Consider the following 21,855-nt stretch of genomic DNA (forward strand, 5'->3'; position numbering starts at 1 on the left):
TACATTTTAAAATATGAAACTGTTATTATAATAATGTCACAATATTACTGTTTTTATATTCTATTTTTGATTAAATAAATGCTGCCTTAGTGGGCATGATATTTTTTTGTAGTCATTACTGTTTGTTTCTGATATTTGACTGCATTTGCATTGCTGTGCCACAGGAAAAACGAACAACTTTAGGGATTCATTTGAGAACTCTAAACTGGATCCAGGAAACATGGCCCTGGCTCTGTACGCCGCTCTGTATTCTTACTCAGGCTGGGACACCCTGAACTTCATAACAGAGGAAATTAAAAACCCAGAGAGGTACAAATATTCATGAAATTTCACTTAGGGGTAACTTCACCTCATTTCAGGGGTGTGAATTGAGAAATCAACTTTCCCTTGAGCCTTTGATATATAAAAGTTCTAGTGATCAACCGATATAGATTTTTTTATAACCGATACCGGTACCGATTATTTGCATGTTTGTGCCAATTACCGATATTTATATATAACCGGTATTTACTTGTTATTTCAGTTTTTTACAATTACCTTTTGCAGCAACAGCACTGAACACTGTAATTTTTGCAGTTTCACTCCCTTACATACAGAACAAAAGACATTTACATCAATAAATAGTCCGATTTTTATTTTATTTTTAAAAACAGGGCAAAGTCCCTTTTAACATTAATGCTGTTTTACCTTTTTATTTATAAATACAGCCATATTAACAAAAGGTAGAATACATTCATAAAGTCTAATGTTTTCAAATGGAGTACGAGACTTGAGTCTATCAACTCCCCATAACTATGAACATGAATATAAGCGCATTCGTTTTAAACTACAGTTTTAAAAGGTTTATGTGTTTAATAGACTAAAGAGTGAATATTCTCTGGAATATGCAAACATTGTAAAAGCTATGATGTATTCGCGGGTTTGTTTATTTTTCTTAAAGAGTCAATCTCATCTAGTAGTCTAGTAAATCAAAATTTATGTCAATGCTGTTTTCATCCCTGCGTTTAACTTGCACGTCTCGCGGAGATGGGCATAATCATTCATTTTCACAGAGCTGTAATTCATTTGATGTTTATTATAAAACATCAAATTGTTATATAATGTTAAATGTTGTATAGCAGACGTTAATATAATTTAAGGAGTTTTAAACGAGTCTGTTTACATATGGTGACTACTAGCCTATATGCTGGAGCAACAACTCGGTGAGAGAACGGCTGAATGCGACTGAGAATAAACACAGAGACAGAAATAAGGTCGGCGCTTTTATTTCCAACATGCTCTCATTCATGGATGTTTTATTTTATTCATGTGAAGTTACTTCTTTATTGTGACATGACGGATTACCTGACTGACTCCGTCAGTGAGTTCGTCTCTACTTAGCGCCAAGTTTGAACTACATAACCATACACATCGTGCCCGTCGGCAGGCCGGTGAATCTTAAATAATGAAATACTATTCCTTTCTTGATCTGCGTTGTTCACTCTCTTTACTTGATTTTTTTAAGGGAGGGTGTATGTTCGCACCGAACAGAGGGGCCAAGTAATAAATAAATAAAAATTCCAATCAATCGTGGGTGGATGAGAGATAAATCATTGTGTTTGTTTGATAAAGAGGTTTTGCGAGCCGTGATCGAGAGAATCATTCTGGTTGCTGCTTTCAAACAATCCCTCCCTCGTGTGAACTGACAGGGGAGCAGAATCTCATTATGCAAATCTTATCCAATCCTAGCCGTGGGCGTTTACTTCCAAGTCTCCAGTTCGGTACGCCCATCAAAACCAGTGTATAAAATAGCCTATTACTTATTCATTATGATGTTTCTGAATGTAAAAAACACACAAGCATCATTAGTTAACCTCAGACAACAGTATAAAAAAATGTAAAAAGACAGTTCTTTACACCTTTAATACAGAGATGTTCTCCTACAATTATATATTAGTATGTATCAGTTATAATTTCTCATGAGTTTGGGGCAGGACTATCTGTTTACATTATATATTCTGTCATATTTTGATATATTTGTTACATATTTGTTTTGATATATTATATATATCACACTTCAGCTTGAATGAATGTCTAGCAGTTTTGTTGCAAATCAAGTAGGAAGAGCAAATATGTAAGCAAACTCAAGTCTGATTTTCTCTGCTACAGAAACCTGCCATTGTCAATAGCGATCTCCATGCCCATAGTCACAGTAATCTACATCCTGACTAATGTCGCCTATTATGCAGTGCTGGACATGAATACATTGCTAAATAGTGAAGCTGTGGCTGTGGTGAGTAAAACTTTCTTGGAGCCGAACATGATTTAAAATGAAAAAGCTACTTTGTCTTTTATCATCACATCTGAATATCTTATGCTACTGTAGCAAAACTCTTTTTTTAACCCACATGATCCTAGATGTCACATGAAAGTTAATTGACAGCGTCTGTTTTGTTTATTTGCTCCAGATTTGATCATGTTTTCATCTCCTGTTACACTGATCTAGTTAAGGAGAGCAGTTTGAGGCAGCGTCCTCTCTCTGGAGATTCTCCATGACATTAGTCCACAGCCACAGATGCTCTGCTGCGGCTGTAATTATGCTAGTATGCCATGCTGCTCTGTGGAAAGGTTTTCTATCCATCATTTGTGCCCCACTAACTGTTTGCTGTGTTTGATACACTGGCTTGTTGCTGCTGTATTTCTTCCAAAAGACATGTTCTCTCTTTGTTTACAGAACAGCAGAAGTTTTCCATATAAGTATTCAGACCAAAAAAGATTCTATCAAAAATCTTTCATTTTTACTTTTGCTTGTGAAAAGTGCAACTTGTTTTAAAAAGACCAAAGAGCAGACGTATAGGCCCATAGCTTTCTTCAGTGCTCAGTTCTGTTTGTTTGAGCGTCTCAACACACAACATTAGCTTAACTAAACAACGGAAACTAAACGGAACGATGCGTTCTAGTGGACTGCGGTTTCAAGTGCAGAACGCGGACGGCAAGTTTATTTTGGGCTTCAGAGTGGATGGGTAAATGATGTTCCACACAAACGTTGGGTCGCTTGTACTTTTGGAATTTTCAACATCCACTCAGAATCTTCCAAAAATGACTGTTCTCAATAAAAAAAAGAAGCTTCATGAGTTCATGGGCTTCCTGCAGTTCTCTGGCAAAATAAAAGCATTTTAAGATTGCAGAAAAGAAATAAAGATGCTCAGAAATATTAGTATTGTGATGTTCCAGTTGTACTGTAAAATAAAAAATAATTATTATATATTGAATTATATTATATTATTAAAAAATAAATAAATATTATATATAATATATATTATATATATATTATTGTTCTTTAAAAAATATTTTATACCGTGAAATATTGTAATAGTAATTAATCTTTTCATTCCATCTATTCAATATTTTAATTTAGTAATAATAATACAAATAATAATAATAATAATAATAATAATAATCTTATTTTTAATTTAGTAATTTAATCAAATTTTGGCCAAATTGTGTTGCCCTAGTTGGGAATATCTGTGGACTCAATCAGTGGAATCGATTCAAAATCTGTTTGAAAAGTTATTTTTAGGAATATACGATATCTGTACAAAAATCTAAATAATTTCAGTTATCGATTCAGATATATATTAATTTAAATATAATATATATAATATTTTATATATATATATATATATATATATATATATATATATATATATATATATATATATATATATATATATATATATATATATATATATTCAATTGAACATGCTCATTTCCTCTATTTTTACATTTAGATCACCTTTGTCATCTAAATCTTTCAATTTAATAACACTGTTAAATGTAATCTTTAGCTAATCTCAAACATTATACTGTTGTGATGCCTAAATTCACTAGCATTTAAATCTGTTTTATTTATGTGTTATTTATTTAGACAATGCAAAGTATAGAATGTCTTTACATTTATTATTAACACTTTTGCTTTTGTGTCTAATACAGACGTTTGCTGACAGTGTGTTGGGATATGCCAGCTGGCTCATCCCTATATCTGTGGCTATCTCCTGTTATGGAGGCTTAAACTCCTCTATCATTGCTGCCTCCAGGTAAAAGTTTTGTTCTAATAATCTTTTGTCGTTTGAGTCGATGCCCCTAAGGCAGTAATTCAGTTTCTTAGCCAAGTTCTTTTTTTTTCTCTAGGTTATTCTTTGTGGGCTCTCGTGAGGGTCATTTACCCAATGTCCTCTGCATGATTCATGTCAAGCGCTACACCCCAATTCCAGCCCTGCTGTTTAATGTGAGCCATCAGGCTTAGACATGCCTGTACTATTTAGAAAATCCAGAATACCTGCATTCTAAAATAAAACAGGACGTTTCTCAGTTTAATCTGCTTTTCTCCCTCCCCCAACAGGGTGGCATGTCACTCATATTCCTCTGTGTGAAAGATGTGTTCCAGCTTATTAATTACTTCAGTTTTAATTACTGGCTGTTCATCGGCCTTTCTATAGGCAGTCAGATCTACCTGCGTATTAAAGCACCTGACCTGCCCCGTCCTGTTAAGGTAAGTCAACAGCTGTTTCAGAACCTAGTTATCTAACTAGCTACTCTCTACCTGTGTAGTCCTAACCAATCCTAACTGTTATAAGTGGCTGATTTTGACATCTACAATTTGTCCATGATCATGAATGAGATTGCAGCAAAAGCAAGCCACAATGATCAAAGATCAATCAGTTTTTGTTAGACAAAATCAAGTCCATTCCTTCATTTTTTTTCCTTGAAGAACCTGTTTTCCTGGAAATAAGTCACAATGGATTACTTGCACAGTTACTTCCATGTTATTACAACTCGGGAGTTGCCGGTAACAGCGTTCAACACACCTATATACATGTGAATGCAGATTATTACTACGTTTTATGGCGTGTAAAACACAGAATCATGCTCTCTGCGTTAACATGAATTATCTTGAACCTTCTGAAATGTTCCTATAAATGTATTTTCTTTCCAACTGTGCATTTTAAATAATAAATACAAATATATTTCCCCACTAACCTGCAGCAGTCCAGTGCTCGTCTGCTCATTAATGATGCTTTCCTCTTACTGAGCATATTTCATACATGTTAAGTTTATATTTTAAATGAGTTTGACTGATAAAAATGATTGCTTGGGTGTGCTGGTGCTTTTATTCCAGTCTTTTAAAATATTTGAATGAATGAATTCATCTTAAACCGTAACACGAACAGTGTAGAGGAGAATGAAAGTCAACTGCTTTGAATATTAATTAAGGATTTTGTGCATAAACATGTAAATTACATTGAGTAAAATGATTGACAATGAAAAATTGCCATAAAATGGTGATGAAAAATTTTTATATACATAAATAAAACTTTGTATTCATCAGGTCTCATACACTTCGAGCACTGACACCCTGTGGTGAAATAATCGCGCATGTTTAACAGCGGCTGCTTTCTCAAATATGGGCTTGAGTTGGTTCTGTTGAGTTTGGAAAATTCTTTACAGAGCAATTATCAGAATATCTCTTCTACTGTCTCTGAATATGTCCAGATTTTTTTAAATCTTGCGGCAACTAATTTTAGGTGGCGTTTAGTCAACTTTGCAATACAGCACATTGAAAATATACATAACCAAATATAAATGAGTTGTAATATTTCAAAATGGAAGTGCGCCACAAAGCTGTGCAAGTAGTCCATAGGAGGAAAAAAAGAGACTATTGCAATTTCTGCTTCATGCCGACTTCAACGTTAACTTTAAAGACAGACCTACTGTGAGCTTTGAGTCTGTTAATCAGTAGTTTATGCTTTTGTTGAAGCCATCAGTCAGTATTATTGCAACTTATTGAAATAAAGCTACTGTTGGTGAAAAACTACATTACCCATGATTCTGCAGCGAAATCTCCACCAATCAGAGAATCTAAACAAACAAATCGCACCATATATAATCAGCATCTTTGAATCAATAGTTCTTGATCCGTCATTTTTATTTCAGTTGTCATTCACTATGCTTCGTGAGATTGTAGATCTTTCCCTCATTAAAGCCAATTCATACAGTCTCTGAAAATGTGTGTTTTTGTCTGATTTAAAAAAAAGACTTTTTTTGCTTTAAATCAAAGTTTGTAATGTTGTGATTCCTCTTGTAGCTGGTTGATTTGGTTCATGGCTTTTAACAATTTAACAAAGCATTAATTGCTGCAGAATCTGAACTTTTAAATACAGGTGTCATGAACTGGCTTTTTCATTTTTTTAAACTGTTGTCTGAGGTCAACTAATGATGTTTGTATGGCTTTTACATTCAAAAACATCATAACTTATAAGTAATAGGCTATTTTCTACACTGGTTTTGAGACTCTATCCAAAACGCTAGGTTTTGATGGGCATGCCGCACCGGAGACTTGGAAGTAAACGCCCACGGCTAGGATTGGATAAGATTTGGATAAGATATTTAATGAGCTTAAGCTGCCCTGTCAGTTCAGTTCACATGAGAGAAGAGAGATTGAAGAAGAAGCGGCAACCGGAACTATTTTCTCGATCACAGGGCTCGTAAACGTCTTTATCAAACAAACACAATAATTTATTTATTTTTCATCCACCTGCAATTGATTGGACTATTATTTTATATTACACATAACGGACGATATAAGCGCGCACCGCACACATGCGCGCGCTGCCCTTTAGATGTCAACTTGAGAGAGAGAATAGCAGAACAAGAATGAAATATAATGAGATTCATCGGCCTGTCGGGCTTTGCGAGCCCCAGCCTATACGTGTCTGAGTCCAGCGTGCTAAAGGTATGCTTTGTTAGACACGTACACATAAGCAAAACGATCTATAACAATGCAATACTATTACATATAAAAACACGTTTTACTCACATCAGTGTGTTGCACCATTCCTGTCGGCTCCAAATGCAGCATCGACCGGAGATTTGTTTACAAACGATTCCGCAGTGAAATGAAGTGAACACCACTGTCTTCCCCACGTGAGCTGGAACTTCATTCAAAATAAAGTTCAACCACTCATTCCTAATATTAGGATCCGAAGGAAGCTTATGCAGCGACTCTTCTTCCACAACCAGGAATAGCGCAATATCTTAATCTTCCTCGGCATGTTTATTGTTGTTGACCAGCCAGCACAAACCCTCCATGAGTCAGTGGGCGAGGCTACTGGATTAGACGTGCTATAGAGGTGTGTGTTTCGTCGCTCACTGACGTCAGTATGAAGCACAAGACCGTTTGCTGAGTCTGGTGTCTATAAAAGCTTTTCTTTGACTAACAAGGAAGTTTTAAGCTCTGAAACTTAGAGGATATTCTTATATTACCACAAACTTTTGTATATCAAAAGCTCATGGGAAAGTTGATTTCTCAATTCATCACCCCTTTAAGACTCCCTGAAAACCTGTTGAAGTCAGCCAACCAGTTTTAGACTTCTGCCTTTGTGAAAGTTTTTCATGTTTTTTTGTTCCATATCCATCAGATGGCTGCATCGTTAAGCTAACTGGTCCATGTATTAAAAGCACATTTATGATGCCTAAAAATACTTAGATACCATAATAGCCTATGTCATAATATAGTTGCAAGTTAAACACAGTTGACATTTTTTCATTTATTACCCTGGTTTATGATGTGCTTAATTGACTCTGTGTGTTTTTGTTTCCATGTAGCTGAGTCTGTTCTTCCCTATAGTGTACTGTCTGTGCAGCGTGTTTCTGGTGGTTGTACCGCTCTACAGTGACACTGTAAACTCTCTGGTGGGAATCGCTGTTGCGCTCTCCGGAGCTCCTGTATATTACATATGTGTGCACCTCCCGCCCAGCTCCAGACCCGCCTTTCTGAAACACATGCTCGGTGAGTGAGCACACAAACACCCAAGAACCTCTCGTTTCTCTTGTCTCATTTCTATTAGTTCAGCTGGGCACCTGGGGCACCCACACATCTCTGATTTCTGCTGCAGGCAGTAAGAAATGTTGTTCAATTTTTAAACATGCATGTACAGTATAAGTTACAACCAGGCTCAGTTTGCCTTCTAGAGGTTTCTGTTGCATAAAAACATAAATGCGGTGTTAAATAAGGAATTTGAACCCAAGATATATGCGCTCTTATGAAATTATGTTTTGACCATAATGATCCTAATGTACTGCAAATCGTTTTACTATGAACAATGACTGTACTGTTTTCATGCGTCTGAGACTGCTGTTCTTAGGCTAGAGTTAGGATTCCATGAATCCAGAGTGCATTACTGAGAAAAAAATGGGATGTCAGTCATTTTGGATACATTTTCAGTCACATTTTACATTACAACTTACATGATTCAGTTGTATTGAGTAATAAACTTTAGTTAATGTGCTTAATAATGCAATCTAATTAGAATGTCATAGATATTTGGGTGTGGGTTATTTGGCTTGAGCCCTTAAACAACTTAGCAACCACGTAACTATGTCTTGGCAACTACTCACAACTTATGGCATTCAAATTTCCACGGGCACGCATTGCTCACAGTTCCTTCAGACATAGGTAATATTTTAATTATTAGGGCTGTTAATCAGTTAATATTTTAATTATTAGGGCTGCTAATCAGTCATTATATGGATTTTGTTATATATATATATGTATAAAATATATTTTCTGTCCAATCAAATGCTCCCTAGAATCTGAAGCGTCTTGCCCCATACATTATAAATGGACGCTGAAGCTATGGCTAAAATTGGTCACTTGTTCACACATTTAATATTCTCTACATTGTAATTGGCATATAACGCATTATATAGGGGAGAGGTAACGATTCAGACAGTGTAATTATGATTTGATTTCCATTGGGGCAAATTAAGTCTGCTTTCCCACATTGTCACACAAACCACCGCATCCCCATCTGCTCCGGTTCAGAGAATCTTAACACAGAGCGGGTCATATGCGCAAGTCGACGCTTACCATAAAACGTAACGGATGCTTTGAATTATGCACAGAATGCTATATTGTAAAGCAGGGGGTGTCCAATCCTGCTCTTGCAGGGCCAAAGCTGCTCCTGAAAAGCTTGGCTCGAACCCCAGTTATACACACCTTAACCGGGTTCTTACTAGGCATACTAGTAAGGTATGTTTTAAACCTGTTTTAAAGTGATATGGGAGAGATTAGGAGGAGAAACCTTTAGAGATTAGGAGGAAATTGCGGACTGCTTTGCCGAGCTCAACAGCTCTGGCAAAGCTGTGATATAAACTAAATGCTATTGGCTATTTTAAAGGGGTAGAAGTGTTTGGATATGTCCTGCCCTGTCTACTTGTTTCAGTGTAAATTACATCAACACCAAGCGGCAACAACAATTCATCAACTGGCCGCTAGAGACAGTCTCCAAAAGGGAGTCACATTTGTGTATCCCCCATGTTAAAATGCTCAACTTTACAGCAGAAAAAATTATGTTTACAGCCTGGTACAAACAGTAGTGTTGGTCTATACAGCTAATTTTGCCCTTCATGACAACTGTGAGGGGTAATTTTTGTTTTATTTATTTTTAGAACTTATCCGTTTATAATTAAATTGTATTATGCCTTAAAGTTCTGCATAATTAAGAGCTTGGCCACTTGAGTCTCCAAGTCTCCTGACAAGTGGATGCCGCTATGGTCAAGCTAAGCAGGCGTTCTTTCAGCAACCAGCGGCAAACACCACGTCCCACCTATTTTCCTATTTTCAATTATCTGGGAGTGACTTTAGAAATGTGCTTCAGAAACCTACGGGTGACATCACGGACACTATGTCCATACTTTTTTTTTTTTACAGTCTTTGGCCAATTCATTGAATAATGCTGCACTGCAATGGGCCTTTAAAATAAACCATCCACTTGTTTCTGGGATGCTTCTGAAATATGTACAGAGACGCAAATGAGCTGTTTAAACTGGATGCGGAAAAAAACAAGCATTCTTCCACTCTTCCATTTGTCCTGTTGTTGACAGACTCCCGTGCATGGAGTACGTCAGAAACTGAACTGAATCCAGTATAGACAGCGTTGGTGATTTTTATAATGGCTAAAAAAAATCATAATTTGCTTTTGATGTAATGCAACTAGGGCTGTACTAGAATAATCGAATATTCGAATATTCGTTTGGTGAGGTGGCATTCGATTTTCAGTTTTGAGATTCGAATATTCTTTTTTTTTTTTTTTCAACACGTGACTTCCGTCGCGGACTCCTTCTCACTCATGCTTGAAATAATAATAAATAAATAAAAAACACCGCAACATGCTTTAAATAAAAGCATCGCGCATTTTAAAGATTTAAATTAACAAAAAGTCAGAATAAGACAAAATAAATCCCTTATATAAAATAAAACAAATTTTAATAGATATTACATTTTGTGTCATTTTAAAAACAATTCATTTATTCTTATTCAACTGTTTATAAGCATGCTACCGTGTTCTTTATTTATTACAGTTCGTTGAAATCACTGTGTGTTACTAATTTAATTTCTGTTTTGGGATTCATTTGTTTTAAAGAAAGGTTCGTTATTAATACCTTATTAAAGTTCTTGCTCTCAACAGACTTTGTGTTTTGTATCACTTGTGCACTGTCCGTTTTCGGAGCATAAGCCTGCCCGTGTAATGCGTACCGGAAACTGTTCTATTTAAAAGATTATTAAATGTTTATTAATATTTAAAGAATGTGTGCCACCTGATCATATTGCACCAAATGCAACACTGCACTCCACTGGGTCTGCCGCAACACATTTACGATGCCGAAGAGTGAAACGTGAAGTCGTGAAAGATGATACAAATGCAAACCGACACTATTATATATTTAGCCCCACCCACCGAAGCTTCGAATATTCGATATTGATTGCCACCTAAGCTTCGAAGCTCAAAAAATGGCATTCGAAACAGCCCTAAATGCAACACTCTCAACCAGTGGTGGCAAATGTCAGTTGTGTCAAGTGTTCACCGAAAAATGATAATTAGCCCATGATTTACTCACCTAGGTGTATATGACATTCATCTTTCAGACGGATAAAATCAGAGTTATATTATAAAAGTCCTGGCTCTTCCAAGCTGTATAATGGCAGTGATTGTTGCTCTGTTTTTGAACTCCATAAAAATGCAAAGCTTGGAAAGCCAGGACTTTTTTTTATATAACTCTATAATTTTATTTGTCTGAAAGAAGAATGTCATATACACCTAGGATGACTTGAGGGTGAGTAAATTATGGGCTAATTTTTTATTTTTCAGTGAACTAACCCTTTAAAGGGTTAGTTCACCAAAAAATTTAATTTATGTCATTAATGATTCACCCTAATGTCGTTCCACACCCGTAAGACCTCCATTCATCCTCAGAACACAGTTTAAGATATTTTAGATTTAGTCTGAGAGTGTATCTAAGTGTAGGCACACTAAACTGTCCATGTCCAGAAAGGGAATAAAAACATCATCAAAGTAGTCCATATGTGACATCAGTTGTTTGATTATAATCTCTTGAAGCATCGAAAATACATTTTGGTCCAAAAATAACAAAAACTACGACTTTATTCATCATTGTCTTCTCTTCCGCGTTTGTTTTCAATCCACAAATAAAGATTCAAACGATCATGAATCCACGGATTGATTGATGATTCGGATCGCCAATGTCACGTGATTTCAGCAGTTTGACACGCGATCCGAATCATGAATCAATAAGCTGATTCATGGCCGTTTGAATCTTTATTTGAGGATTGAAAACAAATGAGGAAGAGAAGACACTGCTGAATAAAGTCGTAGTTTTTGTTATTTTTGGACCAAAATGTATTTTCGATGCTTCAAGAGTTTTTAACTAACCAACTGATGATGTTTAACATTGATGATATTTTTATTCCCTTTCTGGACATGGACAGTATAGTGTGCATACACTTAGATACGCTGTCGGACTAAATCTAAAATATCTTAAACTGTGTTCTGAAGATGAACGGAGGTCTTACGGGTGTGGAACGACATTAGGGGGAGTCATAAATTTCATTTTTGGGTGAACTAACCCTTTAAGCTACTGAATGCCAGTTGACTGGGTCTATGGTGTATAATTTCTGATGTATATAACTATGTATACATAAACGATAGCTACATCCGAAATCGTGTCTGAGTAGGTTCTACATTTGAATTTGAACTTTGTGACTTAGAAAAAAAGTATGTTCTGTATAGTATGAATGTGCGTAGTATAAATGTAATCTGGACATACTATATTCACCATGTTGTAATTATCAAGTGACATAGTTGTGTCCCTTCACCTCCATTCCTAAATCCTCCCCCGTAGCCCCATGGGATAGTGTCCAACGAATGCGCGCTTTAGAATTTAGCTGGAAGTCATCCGGGGACTTTTCTCCTACTGTTTTTCGAGTACTGTGTATTTAGACATACTACTCTGTTGGTGTCCTGTTTTTTTGCATACTATGTAGTAAGGGAAGTATTTGATTTCGGATGCAGCATGTCTTGCTCTGGAGGCAAATGTCTTTGGCCGTGTGACATCACAGATCCCGCAATTTGAAAAGAGCCTTTTTGGAGCTTGATTAAATAAATGCTTTGCTTATAAAGAAGAGGAGGATTTTAAGAGCAGGCAAATTAATATCATTTTGATCTTAGACATACAGATCAGTTTAGCGTTTTTTAAGCAAGCATAGGCTTTTCTGACTGTTTCGTGCACCATTTGTCTTGTACACAAATGTATTTAATATGATATAGAATATTAATTTTATTTAATATTCTGGATGATTTACATCTTTGATCTTTTTCTTTTTCAGATACACTTTCATTGCAAACACAGAAGCTGTGTTACTGCTGCATCGCAGAACCCGGTTTGGACCTGGACAATCCGCCTGAGGATCACAAAAAAGAATAAACACCGGCTCTAAAGGAAGCTAAACCAATAAAGCTGGATTACCCAGACTTCTTTGAGAATAAGCCAAAATTCAAGCCAGAACCACGTCTGCACCTTCCCGTCTGAGCACGCATGGAATGGAAAAGTTGATGTTGTTGGAGATTATGATTTTAAATGTTTATCTGGGTAAACAACTGAACGTACACACACACACACACACACACACACACACACACACACACACACACACACACACACACACACACACACACACTGTGACTGTTTTAAATGCTGTGGGCAGTATGAGTTGAGCTCAGTCTAGTGGGTACAATGCAGTGGACCATTCAGTTAAAGACTGTTGTCAATGCAGCAGTAATATGGGGTTTTCTTGAAATTGAAATCACTGCCTTGTTTTAATCTTAAATGTTTAGATTGTTTCTTCTTTTGTGAGCTGCTTCCATTCATCACAGCAGCTTTACAGATGTGAGGCTCCCTAGATGATCAACTTTTGTCAGGCCAGTTAACTGAAATCAGTAGAGACATTTAACATGCATTTACTAGGTAATGAATTTAGTTTACTGAGATGAAGGATTGTTTTTATTGGTACTCCAGACTTGAAAGCCATATTCTTTTTTTTATACTTACAGCTCCAGTTGGGAAAATGACTTCTAGATGTTACTAAAGTTTAACTAATTTTGTCTAATGGGCCTAATTTATATACCGGTAGATTTCTTTTTCATATTAAGTGTATCCTTTTGTCATTTAGTCCAGAACAGATAAATACAAATATGTTGTTTTTAGAATTTGGCATTTATTTTTGGTCAGCTTTCTGTTTTATGCTGGATTTTTTTCTTTGGCCCCCAAAAATAATGTGAACGTACAGTCTTTATTTGCATAAATGTTATGGAAAGCACTGTTTTAGGAGAGAACTGTCATTGAATGCAGAAACTGCTATGGAAATGTGTTGGGTTTACTGTACATGGCCATATTAGACGGCAGCATTCGAGTTTACGAGAGAGGAGACCATGTCTTAATATGTTTGCCAGTTTTGGTCAATCTCAAACTCAGATGTTTCTAAATAGTTTTATTTTGTATGCTTGTTGACACGCACAGACAACACTTTAAAAACTGCCGGCGGTCAGAGGTGGCATTTTCAAGGATTTCTAGATCAGTCCATCAGTTCCTCATTAGATGGACTTTTTAGAATACCAAACCAAAGAATTGGTTATATGAATACCAGCAATTATAAAGCCTTAAGATGCGCTTGGTAGTAGTTTTAATATGTCTTAAGGCTGCTAAAGCGCACAGCACATCTTGCCATTGCTCTTTTATATTGTTACAGTTCATCCTTCTGTCCAATATAGTGACCAAATGTCCTGCCCAGATGTGATTAATTGCATACAATGTTGACCCACAAACGTGCAGTTTTGCAAAGGTCACCAAAATATTTAAATGTGGCTTGTTTTAAGTACTGTATGGTTATTATAATGCCTTAAGCAGTTGTGATTTATATAAGCAGATGATATTTTTTGTGTGAACAACAATCAAATATTCTACTTATAGCAGTTTTGGGTGTCGGATGTTTAAAAACCTATGCTCTTCTGAATGTTCTTTTATTCCATTATGTTTTTATGTTCATGTTTCTTTTATTTATTCCACAGATGTACCATTGCACACAATAAATGACAATATAAACATAACACAGAAAGAAACCTTGTTCCTTGTTATTTCTTTATTATAAGACAAGCATCACTCTTATAAATGATCCAGTGAATTCGTGCTACACACTTGTCTGATGCCTCTAATCATCACTTGTTCGATAAAACTGATTAGACTTGGAATTTGCATTGTAAAAGAGACTGAGCTGTATTTAGGCGTAGCAATCAATAAAAAACCAACTACACCTTATAGTGGTGATGATGGATTGGAGAAAACCACCAGAGGGCGCCATATGACTTCAACTACTCTATTCCGTCAGTATCTTGTGATGATCAGAACAGAAGAAACAAACTGATCTTTTTACGTCTGGATTTGGTTTAATGTGTTTTACATGAAAGCCTCTCGTGTATCAGTTTACCCTCTTTCACTACTGCATTTATTGATTTATAGTGTCTTCAATTAGTATTTAAAACTGATCTCATATCTTACTGAAATTTGATCTCAGGCTCGTTGTCTTCTAACAGAGTTAAACAGTTTGAAGTGGTTTATTAGGCTATTATTTCTTTATTATGTATTATTGTTTTGATTTTGCCTTTATGTTATATTACGTTTAAATTTTATTTTAAGTTGTATTAATACTGTAATTCTTGTTTGTTATATTTATATATAGTTTAATTTATTTTTATTTCAATTTAATCATTTGAGAAGGTAGCAATTTCAGTTAGGCTATTTGCCAAGGCAATTTTTGTTGTTGTTTTTTCGTTTTTGCTGAGGTTGAAGTTATAACCTATGAAATACTTTATTTCAAATGTATTTAAATTATTTTTAGTTTATAATAGTTTTTGTTAACAAATAACAGCACTGGTTGAAGGTGAGCTGAGCAAACTCTCAAAATGATTGAGAAGGATGATACACATAAGATCACACAGACACTAATGGAAAAACATAAGAGAAATACACCTTTCATTCAAAGATATGGTGTACGTTCACTGGTATCCAATCCCTTGTTTTGTCCAGGAGACAACTAGAGTCATGTTTCAGTTCTATGTGTGTGTGCAAACGTGTGTATGTGTGCACCCAGATGTCAGCCATGGATAGGTGGTGCTCCCAGGATGAAGACAACCTGAGTGGCGTCTGTGTGTCAGAGCGGCAGAGGGAGTTGGGTTCCCCTGACTCATGCATAAAATATAGATCTCAGGCAATGCAAACAGACGTGTTGAGACGATAGATACACACCCAGAGAGTAAAGAGTCTACTTTGAGAACTGGACGAAGAACCCCAAAGGGTCCAATGGTTGCTTTGGATTTGAGCTCATGGTTGGGGGACAAGAGGAGAAGTTTGTTCTGACGCCGGTCAATGACGTCCTGTGGGCACGGTCTGGCGCACAGCCATGGAACTGTCGCGAAAGCTGCACTGGATTCGCAACCGGGCCTGGAGGGCCCGGGCCCGTCACAGGAAGTTCAACAGTGAGTGTAATGTGTGTGTGTGTGTGTGTGTGTGTGTGTGTAAGAACATGCTACAGTGGTTGATGAATACATCTCATCTCTGTGTAAATGGTCTAGGCTACTCTACTTAAAAATAAAGGTTCTTTAATGACATTGATGGTTCCATGAAAACCCTTTAACATTTATGGAATCTTTCCATTGGACTTTATAGTGGAAATAGGTCCTTTAGATTATTCAAATGTTATTCACACTAAGAAAATGGCTGTTTAAAGAACTGTTCACTATGAAAGGCTCTTTGGGGAACCAAAAATGGTTTTTCTAAGGCATTTCTGAAAGAAAGAAAAAATCGTTTGGAACCTTTATTTTTAAAAGTGTAAATGACTGCTGAAACAGAATTGTTCTGTTAAACAATGATGGTATCCATATCATAATGTGACCACACAATCCAATGTAGGCCTATCTGAGATAGGCCTACTTATATTTACATTTTGTATGGGTCTGTCAACTTTAGTGTGTGTCAACCATGAAGTGTGTGTGAAGGTGAAGTGTCCACAATGGCTCCTCTTCTGCTTGAAGATAAACACCATGGGTGTCCGGGATCGAGTGTTGGTCATGTTCTGGCTTGCGTTGTGCTCTAAATGGCGGAAGGCCAGCACTGCTCATTGGTGTTGTGTTCTTCAGATTAATGGCTGACTTGTTTAGATGTGTTATTTAGATAGGAAAAAACAAGGAGTTCAATGTGTCTTAGTTTTAGTTCTAATCTATAGTGTTGAATTTCAAAACTAGTCACTGGCTACCCAATAAAATGCTTACAGATATTTGACTAGGGATCAAGGTTTAGCAAAAAAGATATGTGGAGGTTTCTTAAATGTTGTATTAGCTACATATTACATTATGGCTCATTTTTGGTTGCAAGCATAGAGTAGACTAGTTTAAATTTAGTCTTAGGTCAAGTACAGAATATGCAAATTTGACCAATTTATGTATAGGATAATGCGTTTTTTAAGCTTAAGCATGATAATTATGGCACAATTGTGTGTTCTGACTTGTGTTACTGTGATTTAGCTGCAGGGGACGCTCTCCTCTTCCTCTCTGGTTGGCTGCAGATTACTTATACTGAACCAAGCAGACCTGATTTGGCTCAGACGAGCATAATCCTGTAAAATGAATCAGATGTTTATTAAATAGGACATGATGCTGATTCACTGGTACTTTTGTATGGATCTCACCACCCCCATGTCAAAATGAGTACAGCGTTAACTGTGTTTTGCATTACAGCCAAGCAAAGGAAAGAGAAATCTAGTTTCACATGTGACAGAAAAGATTTAGTTCAGGCTCATCAGCCAAATGCCCTGTGACAACAGAGGGAACCCGTGGCCTCAGAATCCCTTTGCATAGCTAATTAACGACAGCAATGCTTTAGCTTAGCAGCTAATGTGCAAATCATTCCTCTGCTAACCTAAACAGAACAGTTACAGCTGCTGCTGCTCTGGGAATGTTGACCATGTGCCATGAATTCCACCTCAGTCACTCCCAGATTAGTATTAATTTCCACCTGTTTCTCATTTGGGGAGAGTCTGATCTGTGCAATGCTATTTATCTCAGTCATGCTATATGAGAGCTGGCCAACTCTTTCACAGATTTTGTCTCAGAAAATGGGAGAAAGAGTGCATTTGCAATTCAGTAAATTAGCACAAAATATGGTAGCTGATGCTGTCGGGGTCGTTTTTCATGAAATCAAAAATGAGTTGCATCTTAGAACAGAATCATATTATCTTGCATTCAGAGGCCTGGTGTTTTGGACACAATCTCCACTTGCACTTTTTGGAAAATAATGTGTTTCGTTGATGTTTTTTAATCAAGAATTGAAGTCACTTCTTTTTCAAAAATAATGTTAAGATTGTCAGAATCTTGTCCATCCAAACATGCCTTACGCTCTCTGCCATTTTTTATGATCACATGATATGTTAAGGAAAAGTCACATGATTTTTGTTGTTGTTTTTGTTGGACATGGAGGGATTTCTTTGGTGTGTTTCAATCAGAGTTTATGTACGTCCCGTCTTATCTTTTTTTAATTACCAGTATAGAATTTATGCTCACCTTTATGGAAGCCCATTTCCTCTACTATAAAAATAACATTAAAAGAGTAATTGCAACTTTTTACTGTTAGAATTCTGACCTTTTTTTCACAATTGCAAGTTTAAAGTCACAATTCTGACTTTTTTTCTCTCACAATTGCGAGTTTACATCTCATAATTGTGACTTTATAACTCGCAATTGTGAGGGAAAAAAAGTCTGAATTCCGAGATAAGTCACAATTACTTTTTTTTATTTTTTTTATTTAGTGGAGGAAACCGGCTTCCATATCTAAAAATTTGCATAAAATGCCAATGAAAGCAGCTAATGACACACAAAACCAAGTTTGTGTACCATTATTCATATACATTAGTAGAATACGTTATAGGCTGTGGCTGTCCTAGACGAAAGATGACCAATTGTGGTGAATTCTGTTGTTGTGACTCCTAAATAGTAGGAAAAGTACTACATAGACAGTGTCAGAAATGTAGCATGTTATTTTCTGTTACGACCCTTAAATGCAACATGATATAGCGTATTGATCAATGAAACTCAAGCTCCATTAAAATTGGCACGCCAAGTTGGCCTCAATGGCTGTGTCCATATTCAACTCTTTCTCTTCCTCCTCTTTTTTTTAGCACACATAAAAAAAATCACACTTTGGCAAATGTGGTTATCTTGCTCTATTTGTTTACCATTAGCACATGCTGATGAAGTTTTATTCTTTTATACTAATATGCGTCGTATTATAGGATTGTCTGTAGTAGGCATACAATTTTTAGTGATATTGAAGTGCTTGTCTGAACTGAAGGATGGAAGCTCTACAACAAGTCTTAAAATAATTGCTGATTCCACTGTGCCGCTACAGTCGGTATTCCCTTTGTGTCTGAGAAGAAGCTGAAGGCTCGCCGTGGACTGTAGATAAAAAGATAATCTTTGTGAATTGAACCCCGCTCCAACCCTATTAAAACGAATTGTGACTAAAACGCCCCACCGTTTTTTTTTTTTTTTTTTGTGAAGGATGAAACGCACACACACAGAGCTATCGGGGGGGCTTATTTCATTTCAAAGACTCCTTTCATCTCTGTAAAAAGTGGATCTGGGTAGTCTGGACCCTTATTTCTACTCACATACAGACATGTTGGAGAGTTGTTTGTACCCACGAGACAAAAGGCAGCACAGCGTGGATAGTGAGGACTCGATCCTCTCCACATGAGGGGCTTGAAGGTGTCTGAGGGGTGGTGAAGGACCCCAGAGCTCTAAGGCTGTATTATAGCCTGTGGTGTCTCTGGGACAAGAGCTGTCTGCTGTCTGACTTTACCTGCGGAGACGGTCTTTGAAGAAAACAAAAAATACGGTGGAGGAGGAACACCAGCAGAGCATCTGACTATCTATTGTTGGTAGAGTTAAAATGAGGGTTGGTTCCCTTCAATTTCCTCCAAGGCTAAAGATTTGGATAAAGGTGGAGTATTGATCCCTGCTTGAGGGAAAGGCCTTCGTGAGGTGTAACGCCATCTGATAAGACACCCCAAGCACATCCCTCAAAGAGATGCTTGATTATGGCGATTTATCGGATCTGCTCAACATTGATTTTCAACCTATAGTCGACCCCTGAGACTTTTCAAGGTCTTGATCAGTCTTTACGATAAGTGAGATAGACATGCTTGGTGATGACTTCCTCTAGTGTCAATATGTGTTGTCTAGCCGAGGCAGTTGTCAGCAAATGCACAATAAATGAAAGGGGAAAAATAAAGGCATCTGTGGCATTATGACGTCTACCACAGATTTTGTTTGAGCTTGCCCTTCATTTAGTCAAAAACAAAGGGACAATGCATAAACGGGAAACATAAACATAAAATCAAACAAACTATATATCAAGTAAGGGACGACTCAGATTTATTTTCTGTGGTCAAAAAGTATTTAACCCTGCAAAATTCACAGTGACTGTGATTCTTTATCATCTTCATCCCTTCATAATGAACTCATTGCTCTGAATCTTTCAGGAGTGACATCTGTTTCATCAGAGGGGCTGTGACAAATCACTGAAGAAAGTTAGATGCCAAAAATACTCCTCTTTCTCCTTCGATAACCCGGTTCCCTTCTGAAGAGTCTGAAACAGAGAACCTTATTCTTAGAGTCCTATTTGACACGTCTGCCTGTCTGATCAGTGCCTGAAGAGCATTTCCACCCACAGAAACTGCTGTGTGTCCACCCACTGGAGCTGTTGCAATGGTTGCATGATAGTGGACAATGTTTCAATAGATTATTCTTGTAGAAAATCCCTAGCTGCTGGACAACATTTATGTTGAAAAAAAACATTTTATGTTTTGATAATGCTTCGTATACGATTAGGGGTGAAGTGCACACATGTTTTGAGGGGAGATTGTATCTGTTTCTGACCAGATTGGAGATTTATAGTGTCTGATGATAATTCAAAATTGTCCTTAGGAGACACATCTAATCCCTTTTAAAAACACACACACATACACCCACCTATTTTAAAAAGATCCATTCAGCTGCATAGTGTATTGCCACACGGCAGCCGACTGTTTAACACTATCTCGCCAACAATGACTGTTACTTAATATTGCCATTTGAGAGCCCTGACTATGAGACATAAGAACCCCCTAGAGAGAGGGCGGTGAACATTAAACATGCTGCAAAGGAGTCTGTAGTGTTGCTAAGTGTCATTGTTGTCATATCAATACTCAAAGTGTCAGATTTATATAGCCATTACGTTGTTCTCTGAACATTCAAAATGTCCCGTTTTTTAAATGTAAAAAAAAAAAAAGTTTTGGATATGTGAACATTAAGGGAACAACCCATTTTGCAAAAATTATGGTAATGTTACTTTTGAATGTTCAGAACAAGCAAAGGCCATTTCACACTGTGCTGCCAGAAGGCAACAGACACTTTGTCAGGTTTTGTCGGATCAATGTGTTACCCCTGTCGTTGTCTATTGGCGTCTGTATGAGGTTGTTTTCACAGACTGAACATGCTGAATTGGAGCTTGTTGGGTCATGGAATGTCTGAGAAGTGACGTACTGTAATCTGGTGATTGCCCGCATTGCTCTGTGTTTGCCAGTGCAGTGTGAATTTGCCTTAATGTTTAAAAATGTTTAGATGAACATCCATATAAAACATTTCAGAAACACATGAACTATGCACTGTAAACCCTAATGCTCAAAATAATAAATCGGTTTAAGTAGAGCCAACTCAAATTAAACAAATTAGTTCAATTCAATCAAATTAACTTTTATGAGTATTTAGACCTTTCTTTTTTCACAAAACTGACACATTTTAAGCAATCTGAATTGTTTCATTGTTTTGAGTTTTACGAACTTGTTTCTTTTAATTTAGACAAACTCAAATTTAACTAAAACTGGGCTAGGATTCCTTTTCCCCAGCTTTCTTTGCCACTCAAGATGGTAAAGAGTAAATGCTAAAGTTCAGTGTTATATAAACTGATCAGGCATAACATTATATGACCAGTGAAGTAAATAACACTGATTATCTCTTCATCACGGCACCTGTTAGTGGGTGAGATATATTAGGCAGCAAGTGAACATTTTGAAGTTAGAAGTTAGAAGCAGGAAAAATGGGCAAGCATAATGATTCGAGCGAGTTTGACAAGGGCCAAATTGGGATGGCAGACAAAACTGCAGCTCTTGTGGGGTGATCCTGGTCTGCAGTGGTCAGTATCCATCAAAAGTGTCCAAGAAGGGAACAGTGGTGACCTGGCAACAGGGTCATGGGTGGCTACGACTCATTGATGCACGTGGGGAATGAAGGCTGGCCCCTGTCCACCACTGAAAGTGCCAACAGTGCAAACATTTCCTGTGAACATCAGAACTGGACCAAGGAGCAATAGAAA

At 36.8% G+C, this 21,855-nt stretch overlaps 1 protein-coding gene across 2 annotated transcripts in view; it reads left to right on the forward strand.

Annotated features, from left to right (window-relative positions):
* Positions 1 to 14,504, forward strand: part of si:dkeyp-120h9.1 (Y+L amino acid transporter 2-like) — a 29,150-nt gene extending 14,646 nt beyond the window's left edge. For both annotated transcript variants that reach the window (XM_067425655.1, XM_067425656.1), the window contains exons 4-10: positions 165 to 309; positions 2,149 to 2,272; positions 3,973 to 4,076; positions 4,171 to 4,267; positions 4,382 to 4,531; positions 7,645 to 7,828; positions 12,725 to 14,504. In XM_067425655.1, coding sequence (XP_067281756.1) covers positions 165 to 309; positions 2,149 to 2,272; positions 3,973 to 4,076; positions 4,171 to 4,267; positions 4,382 to 4,531; positions 7,645 to 7,828; positions 12,725 to 12,822 — 902 coding nt within the window. In that variant the 3' untranslated portion in view covers positions 12,823 to 14,504. The remainder of the gene's footprint in view (positions 1 to 164; positions 310 to 2,148; positions 2,273 to 3,972; positions 4,077 to 4,170; positions 4,268 to 4,381; positions 4,532 to 7,644; positions 7,829 to 12,724) is intronic.
* Positions 14,505 to 21,855: the final 7,351 nt, after the last annotated feature.

The sequence above is a fragment of the Pseudorasbora parva genome, chromosome 19, assembly GCF_024679245.1.
Source record: "Pseudorasbora parva isolate DD20220531a chromosome 19, ASM2467924v1, whole genome shotgun sequence".
Classification (NCBI taxonomy): Eukaryota; Metazoa; Chordata; class Actinopteri; order Cypriniformes; family Gobionidae; genus Pseudorasbora; species Pseudorasbora parva.